This window comes from Sinocyclocheilus anshuiensis, unplaced genomic scaffold (assembly GCF_001515605.1).
Source record: "Sinocyclocheilus anshuiensis isolate Anshui unplaced genomic scaffold, SAMN03320099.WGS_v1.1 scaffold217, whole genome shotgun sequence".
Lineage (NCBI taxonomy): Eukaryota > Metazoa > Chordata > Actinopteri > Cypriniformes > Cyprinidae > Sinocyclocheilus > Sinocyclocheilus anshuiensis.
This window is the reverse complement of record NW_015536538.1, coordinates 673427-687886: the sequence shown is the minus strand read 5'-3', so window position 1 is coordinate 687886 and position 14460 is coordinate 673427. Positions and strand designations below refer to the sequence as shown.

General features: G+C 35.3%; 1 protein-coding gene across 1 annotated transcript; it reads left to right on the top strand.

The window, feature by feature from the left end:
* Positions 1 to 223: 223 nt before the first annotated feature.
* On the top strand, positions 224 to 13584 carry LOC107696605 (twisted gastrulation protein homolog 1-A-like). The gene is made up of 6 exons (XM_016497048.1): positions 224 to 345; positions 1614 to 1760; positions 9477 to 9545; positions 9608 to 9680; positions 12670 to 12805; positions 13127 to 13584. The coding sequence occupies exons 2-6, from the start codon at positions 1635 to 1637 to the stop codon at positions 13338 to 13340; spliced, it is 618 nt and encodes a 205-aa protein (XP_016352534.1). The 5' UTR covers positions 224 to 345; positions 1614 to 1634; the 3' UTR covers positions 13341 to 13584.
* Positions 13585 to 14460: the final 876 nt, after the last annotated feature.

The following is a 14460-nucleotide window of genomic DNA, read 5'->3' as shown; positions in this document are numbered from 1 at the left end:
CTTCGTTTGTGCGCTTCTTCCTGTTTTAGCAGCGCTCTGAACAATAATTGACGCCTAATAATAACACAAGGAGACTTTAAAAGACATAAAATGCATAGCGAAGAGTTAAAACAATATTTATTTGTGTAGCCCCGTGGTTTCCGACTAATCAGAAACAACATCCGGGCCAATAAGCCACGCCCCTTTGAGGAACGTATGTTATGCTAATTGCCGCTCTACTCACTTCGTCCATTTCCATGAATCAAAGCCGCTCATATTCAGAGTAAAAAGAGCCAAGACAAGAGATCCGCATGAGAGAAAGTCAAAAACCAAAGGAAAGTGTTGAGAACGCTTCAAAGTGATACAGTAAGTACGCTTATATTATTTGCCAAATACATGTAAAGATGTGACGTATGCCAGATCTGTGACGTGATAATCCTCAGTGTTTTTGCGTCATGTTTGCGGTAACAGAAACACCCGCGCTTTTGGACGTCAGTGCGTGTTTGTGGCGCTTATGCAGAGCTTTTCTTGGTTTTTGTGTATTTCACGTGAGGAGAGAACGTTGCACGTGCCACGGAAAAGTTCCTCAGTGTTCTGCATTCCAAATCTGTATTTAATTTGCCTGAATGTGACGTAGCTGGATTATATTGTCTACGTTTGCTTTAGAAAACAAAAACAAAACTAGGAAATTGTGCATGTTATGCATAAAAGTGCTAAATCCTGTTTTTAACACACACGCACACACACACACACACACACACACACTTAAATAAAAAAATAAAAAAATAATTCTCATGAATTCTATTGTGTACACTTAAACAAGAATGTAGTCTTTTTTTGTTGTTGTCATTTTTATTTATTAAATACATTTTATTAAGTCCAAATCTGTATTTAATTTGCCTGAATGTGACGTAGCTGGATTATATTGTCTAAGTTTGCTTTAGAAAACAAAAACAAAACTAGGAAATTGTGCATGTTATGCATAAAAGTGCTAAATCCTGTTTTTAACACACACACACACACACACTAAAATAACAAAAATAAAAATACAAATTAATTCTCATGAATTCCATCGTGTACACTTAAACAAGAATGTAGTCTTTTTGTAGTCTATTTTTTTAGTCATTTTTATTTATGAAATAAATTTTATTAAGTCCAAATCTATATTTAATTTGCCTGAATGTGACATAACTTTATATTTTCTAAGTTTGCTTAAAGAATTTTTTTTATGTGCAAAAAACCTTTACTCATTAAATACTCATACCTTTTGTTCTTTTAATATTTTGAATTGTTTTTAGCTTTATTTTTTTGTTTTCATTTAAATGTTTAGTTTCGAAATGTTGTATGCATTTGTCATTTTTATTTAATTTCTTTTATTTTCTTAAATGTGTATATATATAGTGTTTTTAGAGTTTTAGCTTTTAGTTTTAATTACTTTTTCTTATTTGTAAGTCGCTTTGGATAAAAGCGTTTGCTAAATGACTAAAAGTAAAGTAAAAGTAAAGGAAAATACAAAAAGTATTAAAATACCCTGTTTTATTAGTGTGTATATATAGATATAGATATATATATACTTCTATACATTTCAGTGCACATGGTCTGATCTGTTAATAGTTGGTCTGTGTTGAACGCAGGTGTGTGGAGTTTGGGTCAGGATGCGGCCGGCTCTGTTCCTCTGTCCCGTCCTGATCTCTCTGTTATTCCTTCTGTCTGGACTGACCCTCATCAGCGGCTGTAACAAAGCTCTGTGTGCCAGCGACGTCAGCAAATGTCTTCTACAGGTACAACTGATGCTTATTTATCATGCCGGGTCAGTTCCCAATGTTTCCTCTCCTCTCGAATTTTTATTTTAATTGCAATTTTCATCTTCATCAACCTTTTAATAATAGACATTCATGCTGAATTCCACAAGTCATGGAAAATATCAGGGAATTTGAAAAGTCATGGAAAATGTCTGTGTTATGTGTTAATGTTAGCTCTGCTCTAAAATATTTCAACAGATATGAATTGTTTTGAGAGTATAAAATCTGTAAATCATGATTATTCCTAAAAGTCAGTATTTAATAATGATGAATGCCTCGAAAAGTAATGTAAAGCGACTGGTCAGAAGGTGTAGGAGCTCCAGCAGGTGTCTCATGCTCTGATACGTTTATATTTACACTAGAAGCAAATCTAATCATCATTAACAAAGATTCATTGTTTTAGAGTTAGGACTTCTTTTTTTTCTGCAAAATTCCTCTTTGGTAGCTCAAGTTGGACGTGTGGAATACTGAAAAATGTTTGAAAACATTCCCGGAATGAAACATTCCTGAGTGAAACAGGAGAACGATGCATCGCTTTCCCTCATGGAATCAGAACACACACATTTTTTCAGGTTCCTGAGAGCAGAACATCATAATATTGTGCTGAAGCTCCAGTCAGAAGCTTTTTCTGTGATGTTGTGATGTTCTTCTGTCTGTTGTGCTCTCCACCGCAGAAGCGCTGTGTTTGAGAGCAGCTGGGTGCAACTCATGTAATACTGGATCACTTTTTCCCTGGAGCGTAACGACGGCTCTACGCTGTGTGTGTGTGTGTGTGTGTGTGTGTGTGTGTGTGTGTTTCATGTTATTTTTGTGGCTCTTTCTGTTGTGCATTTGGCTCAGTGTTGATTTTTTATTTTAAATTTAGATGTCTGCCTATACAAAAGTATACTTGGGAAGGTTGCTCTTTCTGTTGTGCATTTGGCTCAGTGTTGATTTTTTATTTTAAATTTGTCTGCCTATACAAAAGTATACTTGGGAAGGTCCTTTTATTGATTTTATTTTATTTTTAAATTCTGCTTTCCTAAATAATTTCTGTTTTCTTTCTTTCTTTGTTTGGTTTTAATTTCTCTCTCTCTCTCTGCTGTGATTGGATCTGTGTGTGTTTACTCTGGTCTGTGTGTCCCGGTGAGACTGGGAGAGGAAGGGAGACAGAGACAGACAGTCGGGGGACGTGACGCGTCTGTCTGGGGAGTAAACACAGAGGTTCATGACGTTACACGAGTAAACAGCTCGGCACACGCACCGATGAGAGACAAACCAGAGCAGATGAGGAAAACCTGCTGAAAGCATCAAAACATCGATTTTCATTTTCTGAAGACCATAGGATGCTGTGCGTTTGGTTTGTTAGGGAGTTTCTAGTATGTTCTGAGTGGTTGCCAGGGCGTTGCTACAGTGTTTTGGGTGGTTGCTAGGTCATTTCTAGTATGTTCTGAGTGGTTGCCAGGGCGTTGCTACAGTGTTTTGGGTGGTTGCTAGGTCATTTCTAGTATGTTCTGAGTGGTTGCCAGGGCGTTGCTACAGTGTTTTGGGTGGTTGCTAGTAGGGCTGCACGATATTGAGAAGATATGCGATATTGTTGTTGAATATTGCGATAACGATATTTCTTGCGATATAACATTTCCCTAGAGAAATGCTATTTTTATTAGCTTTTTTTTAATCATTTATATATGTAATGATCATACTAAAATAAACAGGTAATAGATATTTTCTGATCTAATTAAATCTAATTCAGGCTAAAAAAAAAACTATGTCAAGGAAGGTGCAAACATTTAGACTTTAAAACACTACGAATGACTGAAAACCTCGGCAGATATTCTGATTTCTGGTTTGCTGTTACCATAGACCTGCAAACACAAAAAATGCATTACTCTCAAACATTACTTTTTATTCACATGCAACCATACAATCATCAAGAGCATCCTAAAACAAGAGCATCTTTTAAACAAAATATTTCCTTGCCTTGCCTGTTTTCTTTTAAATAAAAATAAATATTATTAAACAAAAATTAAATAAAAAAACACTATTAAACAAAGTGTACAGGCCTTAAATAAATTGGTATGTAGTGGAAATACTAACATCTTGTCAACATCCACATAAATAAAATAATTAAGTATTAACATGTAAACATTATTAACATGTAAACATTGAGTAATAACATGCAAACCTATGTTTTAGCACAATGCAGTGCCATATGAAAGCTATTTTATTCCAGGTTTTTTGCCAGGAAAACTAGCATTTTGACTTTGGTAGGTTTTAAACATGTGCGTTGGCACGTCACAACATTTCCTGATGTACTAAAAAGTCTCTCTGAAGGTGAACTACTTGCTGGTATACAGAGATACTTCCTGGCTAGTTTTCTCAGGTGTGGGAAGTTGACCTGATGGACTTGCCACCAAGTGAGAGGGTCCATCTCACTGTCTATGGTGGGAGACATCATGTAGCTGCTCAATTCAGCTTCTACAGTGTGTTATGGTTCCATAGATGACAGAGCTGGGGATGTCTTGAAGAAACTGCCCAGGGATTTGTTGGCCTTCTTTAGGGTGACAGCTGATGGACCCATGCCCTGATGATCTTGATCACTCAGGCTTTGCGCCTAAAATAGAGAAATAAAGTAAATATTGTAATCAAATCTAGTTATAGTGCATTATTTTGTCACTTACTATTGTCATATTAACATTTACCTTTGGCACAGTTGCTTCAATTTCAGACATCACCCTGGCTCTGATGTCTGACACCTTGTCAGAGCTGATGTAGTCGGCTTTGAATCTGGGGTCCATAAAGCAGGTCATGTCCAGAAGTTCTTGAGTTGCTGGGTTGTCATACTTAGTGTTCATGTACTCTAGAGTCTTCATCTTTATGGACTTTGTTAAATCACTGTCTTCTTCCTTTGCAGCAAGAATTGAGGTGTTCATCAAGTGAAGTACAGGTTTCCCATATGAAACACTTACATAACTTTCACCCGACAGAGCATCTGTAAATTCTTGCAGAGGCTGCAATGCCTGGTTTATGGACTCAAGTACATCTAGGTCCTGCCAAGAAGGAACTAAATGCCTTGACTTTCTGTCTGCTGACAGGACGTCGCTTATGGCCCGCTGCTGCTCTAGAACTCTCTGAATCATTTTCTGCCTTGAACCCCACCTTGTAGGGCATTCTGTGATGAGGGAGTGCTCCGGGAGGTTGTGCTCTTTTTGTGCATTTTTTCAGGGCCATCTTCCCCTTCCAGGTGTGGGAGAAATGTCCCACTAACTTTTTGCAGAGACCAACAGCTCGAGTAATGCGCTCATCATCTTTAACAGCCTTTTCTGTAGAGTTAAGAAAAAACAAAACAAGGACATACAGGGTGAAATAACATTACAATATTATAATTACAATTTTATATAACAGCATTTGAGATAGAAAACTGTCAGTTAAAATTTGCTAGCCTCTGTGGATTATATTTCCTAAATAAACACATTATCTTAAATATTACAATATCCAAAATCATGTCTATACTACATGCAACTATACAAACAACTGTACCTTTTTTCAGTTTTAATTTTATTATTGCAAATATAAACATTCAACACTCACCGATGGCCAGATGCAAGCGGTGACCAAAGCATTGTAGTCTGACCCAATTATTAAGTTCACTGTCATTTTCCTCGCTTGTCTCTACTCCTGCCATATTTATTTTCCAGTCTCTGCTCTGAGCCACTAGGTTCACCTTTGGGCCTGGTCTATCCAATAGCATTATAGCACCTACTTGGGAGGCGGGTATAAAGATAGTAAGGCCCCATCTGATTGGTCAAATTTGGACAACCTATGCATGTAACACACAAATCCTTAGCACATAAAATAAATTTAATTTATCGCAACTCTCTGCGATACGGATATCGCATATACTATTATCGCGATAACGATAATTTTTCGATATATCGTGCAGCCCTAGTTGGTAGGTCATTTCTAGTATGTTCTGAGTGGTTGCCAGGGCGTTGCTACAGTGTTTTGGGTGGTTGCTAGGTCATTTCTAGTATGTTCTGAGTGGTTGCCAGGGCGTTGCTACAGTGTTTTGGGTGGTTGCTAGGTCATTTCTAGTATGTTCTGAGTGGTTGCCAGGGCGTTGCTACAGTGTTTTGGGTGGTTGCTAGGTCATTTCTAGTATGTTCTGAGTGGTTGCCAGGGCGTTGCTACAGTGTTTTGGGTGGTTGCTAGGTCATTTCTAGTATGTTCTGAGTGGTTGCCAGGGCGTTGCTACAGTGTTTTGGGTGGTTGCTAGGTCATTTCTAGTATGTTCTGAGTGGTTGCCAGGGCGTTGCTACAGTGTTTTGGGTGGTTGCTAGGTCATTTCTAGTATGTTCTGAGTGGTTGCCAGGGCGTTGCTACAGTGTTTTGGGTGGTTGCTAGGTCATTTCTAGTATGTTCTGAGTGGTTGCCAGGGCGTTGCTACAGTGTTTTGGGTGGTTGCTAGGTCATTTCTAGTATGTTCTGAGTGGTTGCCAGGGCGTTGCTACAGTGTTTTGGGTGGTTGCTAGGTCATTTCTAGGATGTTCTGAAGGTTGCTAGTAGAGCTGGCTGATATAGTGAAAAATATTATCACTTTTATTTTTTTCATGTCATTCAATATCAGTTTTTATTTCAGTATTCATGTCATACCATTAATGGGGGAGAAAATCCTTCCACATGTTTGATAGACCTCAAGTTATTGTTAAGTAAAACTAATTTGTTAACTGAAATAAAGCTGAAATAAAATATAATATAAATATTAGATGAAAAACGAATTAATAAAAATTTGACAAATGTTATTATTATATTATTAAAGTGATTAAAATTAAATCAAATTAAATGAAAGCTAAATGGAAATATTTAATTATGAAAGCACTAAATTAAGATTGCTAAAATTAATATAAACATTTAAAATATAAATATAAAAGCTAATTTTATATTAATAAATACTATTATTATTAATTCATAATCTAATATTAATTAATGATCTAATATTAATAAATACTATAATATTATACAAATAAAACTAAAATAACTGAATGTTTTCAAATAATACTCTACACAGGGCCAAATTTTGCATTTTCATTTCATTTTTCTTCTATATCAAAAATCTAATGAAATGAAAACATGAAACTTTTAATCAAACAATTTAATCAATATTAAAATGTAAATAAATAAAAATATAACAATTCATTTACAACAAATACATTTAAATTTTTGGGTCAAATAAGGTTCTGTATAAGTTAAAACATGGATGAAACTTGATGAATCTTGGTTGTATGATATTACTTAAAAAAAAATCAATGTTATGTTTTAATAAACTGTATTATTTTTAGTTTTAGAAGTACATTTCACTATAAAATATCAATGCATTTGTCATAATTACATGTGCCTGATCATCTAGAGGATAAATGTAGAAAATTACTCAAAAGTTTATTATTGATATGATAGATTTATTTCAATATCGATTTATCACCCAACCCAAGTTGCCAGGACATTGCCAGTATGGTTTCTGGTGTGTTTTGGAACATTGCTATGGTGTTGCTAGGTGGTTAGTTGGTTGTTATGCATGTTTCTACTGTAGGTGGTTTGAAATCTGTTGAAAGTTCCTGTGAATATTTGTGTGTGTGTGTGTGCGTTCGTGTGTGTGTGTGTGTGTGTGTGTGCGTTCGTGCGTGCGTGTGCGTGCGTGCGTGTGCGTGTGTGAGAGAGTGTGTGTGCGCGTGCGCGTGAGTGTGTGTGCGTGTGTGTGTGTGTGTGAGTGTGTGTGAGTGTGTGTGTTTGTGTGAGTGTGCGTGTTCGTGAATGTGTGTTCATGAGTGTGTGTGTGTGTGTGTGTGCGTTCGTGCGTGTGTGTGTGTGTGTGTGTGTGTGTGTGTGTGTGTGTGTAGTTACTGAAAGCTGTGGCTGTCAGTCGTGTGTCTCTAGGTGGGGCAGCTGAGGTTGTTTTAGTCACACATGAATGCTTTGTGGGGCAAGGCAGCACACGTTCGTCTGCTCAGAGCACTTTCACACTCTTGCAGCACACACACACACACTTTCTCCTGCTCTCTGTTCTGCTGTCTCACTCGCAGCTCATAGCAAAATAACAGTTAGTTAGGGTCATGCTGATTTCATCCAAAAGTACACTAAAAGAACAGTGAATGAAAGTGAATGTCAGCATCAGTGTGACAGGTTGAGCTCTGAAGAGGAAGTGAGGGCACACAGGAACCGCCAGGTGTTCACGGCCCCCTTCCAGACCCCATAACTGGCCTTCATTTAGAGGAATGTTCTCTCTTAGTTTCAGTTTAGTGTGCTTTATTGTCATGACAAACACTGTACATTAACATCACTGAGGCATTAAATGAGCTCAAAATAAGCCAGCATGAAGCATTTTAATTCTGTTTTGTGTCATATTTCAGAGTAAAACGGTTTAAAAAAAAATTGCATTGAAAAAAACAACAATTAAAGCCAATATTTTCCATCCAAACAGGAAAATAAATTTAGATGGAAAATTTAGAGTAAAGATTACAATACATTTTTATTTATTTACTTACTTGCAATTAAATTAACTGTGAGAACTGATATCAGTTGGATCATCATTAAACCTTTTCTTCTGTAATGTGTCATATTTACAGGTAAATCTGTAAAAAATAAATTATATAAAAAGAAAAAATAATTTTTAAAAACTGAACAGAAAAACTGAGGTTGAGCATTTAGATGAAAGAATATGTTAACAAATGCTTTGAATAATAATTATTTTTTTATAATAACAATAGCATTCACTGAAATCATTTACAAAAAGACCAGGAAAAACATAATATTATTCAATAAAATTATATTAAACAATAATAATTTTACTAATATCTTATGCATTTGTGTGTGTATAATATTATGAAATTTATATCAACTATTAAGAACATTATTTTAAAAAATGTGTATATTTCACCAAGAATGTAGTAATTGTATTTATTAAGTGACTAGAAATGTAATAAATTAATTGTTAGAACTGATATCAGTTGGATCATAAATAACCATTTAATTTTTTTAATTTTGCATGCACTATCAGACATTATATTCGCAGTGAAGCTTCATCTCACTGCTGGGCTGAATCATCTCTTTTTCAGATGACCCCGTGGATTGTTTGCAGGTACAGCAGGAGTCTGTGAGGCTGTGTTTGGACAGGTTGTGCTTCAGTGTCTTGACCTAAAGTAAACTGAGCTTTTATGGCTTTTATGTAGTTTGGCTCGATGATTCTTTTAAGGAATGCATGAAAATGGCACACGCAATTCCCCAAACTAAAGAGAACTGGACAGGGATGGGGAATTGTCTGGGCTTGTTTCTTTTGGAAGTATCTGGCCCACTTGTGTTTTCAGGTATTGGCTTTTCTGTAGTCGCTTTTATGTGTTTCTATTGTAACTCTTTAGAACTTTCAGTTTTAATGACACACACACACACACACACACATCTGGAAATTGACCTCTTCCTCACAAATGCTGGCAAAACACGAAACGCAGAGAGCCAAATGTGTGTCTGTGTTCTGCTGTTTTCTCTGTAATTATAACTCTAAATGTGTCCCAGGTTTGGGTCAGTCTTTTTCCCCTCTCCGCTGGGGCGTTGGACGTTTTTTCCAGCGTGGAACAGTTCGCAGCTCTGTTTCTTCTCAGCCTGGTGCTTTTTCTCATGTTTAAATGTTCTTTGTCTCTTTGGGTGGTTTCCTTTTAACTCTTGCAGCTGAAAGATCTCGATGTTTCCTTCAAGACTCACGGCTCTCTAGCACATGTGTTTGGAGAGCATGTTTATGTGAGCTAGACTTCCTCCACATCATCTCATTTTCCCCCCTGTATGTTTGCCTAATGTCGGAGGGAAACTGTTCGTGTTGTAAGGAGTGCATGCTGTGTTTGAGCTCTCTGTGGGAGGAGTGCTGCGACTGTGTCGGTGAGATTGAAATGAACAATAACTATGATTTTATGTTTAGTTTTGTTTTATATTTTATTATTTTTTAGTTATTTTTGATTAATTGATTTATTTTAATCAATCAAAAATTAAATTAAAATTATACATTTATATATGCAAAAAACTACATTATGAAACATTAAATTATAAAATAAAATAAAATAAAATATTTGTAGTTTATAGTAATGACACTTAAAACTTATAGTCTTAAAATGTTTTGATGTATACATATTCCATAATAATACATTATGTTGTATATTTATTTTATTTTATTATTTTGGAGTAATTGGTTTATTTTAATCAATAAAAAACTAAATAAAATTTTTACATTTATATATGCATAAAATACATTATGGAGGTGTTTGTTTTAAATAATTTATTATTAAATAAAAAAAATGTGTAGATTATAGTCTTGGCTCTTAAAACTTGTTAAAATGTTTTGTTGTATACATATTCCATAACAATACATTATATGTTTATTTAATTTTATTTTATACACCTAAATGTAAATGCTAAAATAAATAGTCCCATAATGCGTATCAAATCATAAATAAACAAATATATTTTACACATCTGGTTTATGTACAATGACTGAAATAAAATAAAATGATAGAATAACAAAATAAAATAATAATATAAAATAAAATAAATGAAACAAAATAAAATGAAGTGAAGTTATTATAAGAAATGCTTATCAGGATTATTAAGGGTCGCACCAAGACTATGAACTGAAGAGCTCAGGTTGTGTTAACAGGTTTGGCTCATTCCCAGTCCAGTGAGAGCTCTTGTAAATATTAGGACTGGTTTGTAGATGACAGGAGGCCTGGTGTACACTCCTCTGACAGCAGCATAAAGTGTGAGGTGAGCTGATCCAGATACTCTCAGCTTCAAACACAGACTCCAGGTCAGTTCAGATGAGGTTTGAAGGTACAGCCGATCAGAGTACAAAAGTTTAAACCATATCATTCCTCAATACAAAAATTAGTAGTTTATGATGCAAAGAGGGTTAGAAAAGCAAGTTTTCATTCTCTATATTCGATTGGTATCCTCTTCAATCATTGCAAAACCACACAGATCATAATAATGCATGAGCAGTAATAATCTAATCAACAAAGCTACTGATCAAACTTTTAATTGACCGAGGGTTTTATGACAAGATGAGAAAGATGCATCATACCTAAGACAGTCTAAAAATGAACACGATGCATGATGCATCCGTTTCTCACAACAAGGACATATCAGATTGTAGAGATCGTTTTGTTCCAAACACTGGAACTGGGATGTGTGAAGTTATTATAAGAAATGCTTATCAGGATTATTAAGGGTCGCACCAAGACTATGAACTGAAGAGCTCAGGTTGTGTTAACAGGTTTGGCTCATTCCCAGTCCAGTGAGAGCTCTTGTAAATATTAGGACTGGTTTGTAGATGACAGGAGGCCTGGTGTACACTCCTCTGACAGCAGCATAAAGTGTGAGGTGAGCTGATCCAGATACTCTCAGCTTCAAACACAGACTCCAGGTCAGTTCAGATGAGGTTTGAAGGTACAGCCGATCAGAGTACAAAAGTTTAAACCATATCATTCCTCAATACAAAAATTAGTAGTTTATGATGCAAAGAGGGTTAGAAAAGCAAGTTTTCATTCTCTATATTCGATTGGTATCCTCTTCAATCATTGCAAAACCACACAGATCATAATAATGCATGAGCAGTAATAATCTAATCAACAAAGCTACTGATCAAACTTTTAATTGACCGAGGGTTTTATGACAAGATGAGAAAGATGCATCATAACTAAGACAGTCTAAAAATGAACACGATGCATGATGCATCCGTTTCTCACAACAAGGACATATCAGATTGTAGAGATCGTTCTGTTCCAAACACTGGAACTGGGATGTGTGTTGTTCCTGAGGGCCGAACCTGCCATGGTTTTGGTAATCAGAAGCAGCTGTGCTGGCAGCCGCTCCGCAGATAATCTGAAACACAAGGTCTCTACAGCGTTCTGCTCCTTATTAAAACCTTCATCCACCATCTGATTACCTTCCTTACCAGCAGTTTATCTCTCCAAGTGGAGCTGCTGTTGACAGTCATGTTTTATTGTCTTTAAATATGTCACAGTATTTACTTAAAAATAAATAAATAAAAGTTCACTAAAAATAGAAATGCACATAAAATGTTTTATTTTTTTATCATTTACATTTTTTTATTTTAGAATTGTCCTTGCTTAAATCTTAGTAATCCTAATAAATAAATTGTATTTTATTTTATTTTATTTTTGTCTTTACTCAAATCTTAATAATCCAAAAAATCAGTTCTTATAATAAGCACTTTCATTTTTTATATCATGTTCAAACTTAAATTAAATTAAAATATATTAAATAAATATATTAAATAAAAAATATGTTGTGTGAAAAACAAACCATTATTGAACCTCCTTTGGTCTATGTAAAAAAAGAAGCTTGAATATTTTTCATTTATTTTATTTATTTATTCATTTTGTTTTGTTTAAAACAGTTTGTAATGACATTGGGGGTGAATAAATGATGACAAAATTATTATTTTTGGGTGAACTATTCCTTTAATAGTGATCAACGTTTAAATATGATAAGTAAAATAAATTAATATTATTAATAAAATAATATAAATATAATGTAAACATTTACATGTAAATATTTAAAAAAGTATAAAATTGTCACAACATTTCATCAAATATGAATATAAAATTGTGTAAACATTTGCATTTACTATAAAAGTGTACAAAATTGTCACAATATGTATCCAAAAAAAGAAAAAGAAAAAATAATTAAAAAATGCAAAACAATCTGCATTATTTATTGCTGTTAGTACATGTATAGCAGCCAAGCAGTCTTAAAATTCTTCATTTGTGATCATGTTTGCTTTTTTTTTGTGTTGCTTTTCCATCATGATGTGTGCACCGTGGTGAAGTTCTTCGTTTTTTCTGTCCCACAGGAATGTGTAACCCCAGGAATTACAACGACAGTCCTGCCACCTCCAAGAGCACTGTCGAGGAGCTGTACCGCCCAATCCCGTCGCTCTCTCTCATCATCTCCTCCTCTCCTTCTCTCCTCTCCCCTCGTCCTCTCCTGTCCTCTCCTCTCTTCTCCTCTCCTCTCCTCTCATCATCTCCTCCTCTCCTTCTCTCCTCTCCCCTCGTCCTCTCCTGTCCTCTCCTCTCTTCTCCTCTCCTCTCCTCTCATCATCTCCTCCTCTCCTCCTCTCCTCTCCTCTCCTCTCATCATCTCCTCCTCTCCTCTCCTCCTCTCCTCTCCTCTCCTCTCATCATCTCCTCCTCTCCTCTCCTTCTCTCCTCTCCTCTCATCATCTCCTCCTCTCCTCTCATCATCTCCTCTCCTCTCCTATCCTCTCCTCTCCTCTCCTCTCTTCTCTCCTCTTCTGTCTCTGGTTGACACGTGCTCTTCCTCTGCTCTCATTCCTCAGATGGCTTGTGTACGGTGGTCTACTTTGATGACTGCGTGTCCATCCGTCAGTGTAAGCAGTACTGCGAGTCGATGGGTGGATCAAAGTACCGCTGGTTTCATAACGCCTGCTGTGAGTGCATCGGCCCTGAATGTCTGGACTACGGCAGCAAAGCCGTCAAATGCATGAACTGCCTCATCTGAGAGCCCAACACTGACTTCATACACTTCATCTGCTGTTTTATTGTATAAAACACGTCTGATCTGATCTACAGATCTTGTTTCTTATTCTTGTCTTTTGAAAAATAAGGTCAAGGGTGTTTTTTGTAAGTTATCGATATTGTTTGTGAATTATTACAGCAGCATGTAGAGGACATTTCTCATTCAAATCATATTCCATCTGTATATAGTTCTCATTTCGTATTAATATGTCTGGTTTCATTAATAAAAAGTAAACTGTTGTGTTTGATTTTCAAAATATTTCACTCATGTTTAAGGTTTTGGTCCCCTGATCTGGTATTTGATGATTTGAAATAAAAAAAGAGATTTAATCTGTATTTGAATAGAGTTTGATTGAAGTATTTGAGTTAAACGTTTTTTTTTTTTTTTCCAAATGTCAAACAACATGAATTGTATTTTATTTAAAGTTGAATGAAGAGTAATCAAAATGTAGGTTAAAATATACTTTACCTGAATACAAATAACAGAATGTAATATAAATAATAGAATATTAATTTAAAGTTATCTGGCCTTTAATAATGTTCTGAAAACGTTAGCACAAAAACGTTATTTATACATTGTTTCATAGAACATCTTTCCTCTAAAATATTTTAGTTGGACATTTGTGTAACATTTTTTTTTAAATGTTACTTGTTTTGGAATGTTCAGGGAAAATTATAAAATGGAATGTTGGCTTAACATTTGTATAACAAAGAAGAAACGTTTTTAAAACTTTAAAAAAGGACATTTAGAAAACATTCACAAAACATTTACATAACATAATGGCAAGTGTTCTTGGAACATATGTGGTTAACTCAGAGACTTTAAAAATAGTTTGCAATTTTTCACTATTTTTTTAAACATTTTGCAATTTTGCATTTCACTTTTTAAAATATATTTTTAAGCAGTAGTTTGTTTAGGGATGTTGTATTTATTGTCTGTGCTGTACTCCCTCACCGCAGGGCTCATCTCTGACAACTCTGAATGTAAATTGGCATAAATGCATGATGACAGCCAGATGTAATCAGCATCAGTCAGACCTCATTCACAGCACAGCTGACAGGTGTGTGTGTGTGTGTGTGTGTGTGTGTGTGTGTGTGTGTGT

Bases quoted from the DNA above. Each gene is read 5' to 3' on its own strand.
- LOC107696605 (XM_016497048.1), top strand. From the start codon at position 1,635: ATGCGGCCGGCTCTGTTCCTCTGTCCCGTCCTGATCTCTCTGTTATTC. The intron at 1,761-9,476 runs GTACAACTGATG...TAACTCTTGCAG, and splicing joins TCAGCAAATGTCTTCTACAG to CTGAAAGATCTCGATGTTTC. The intron at 9,546-9,607 runs GTGAGCTAGACT...CTAATGTCGGAG, and splicing joins TGTTTGGAGAGCATGTTTAT to GGAAACTGTTCGTGTTGTAA.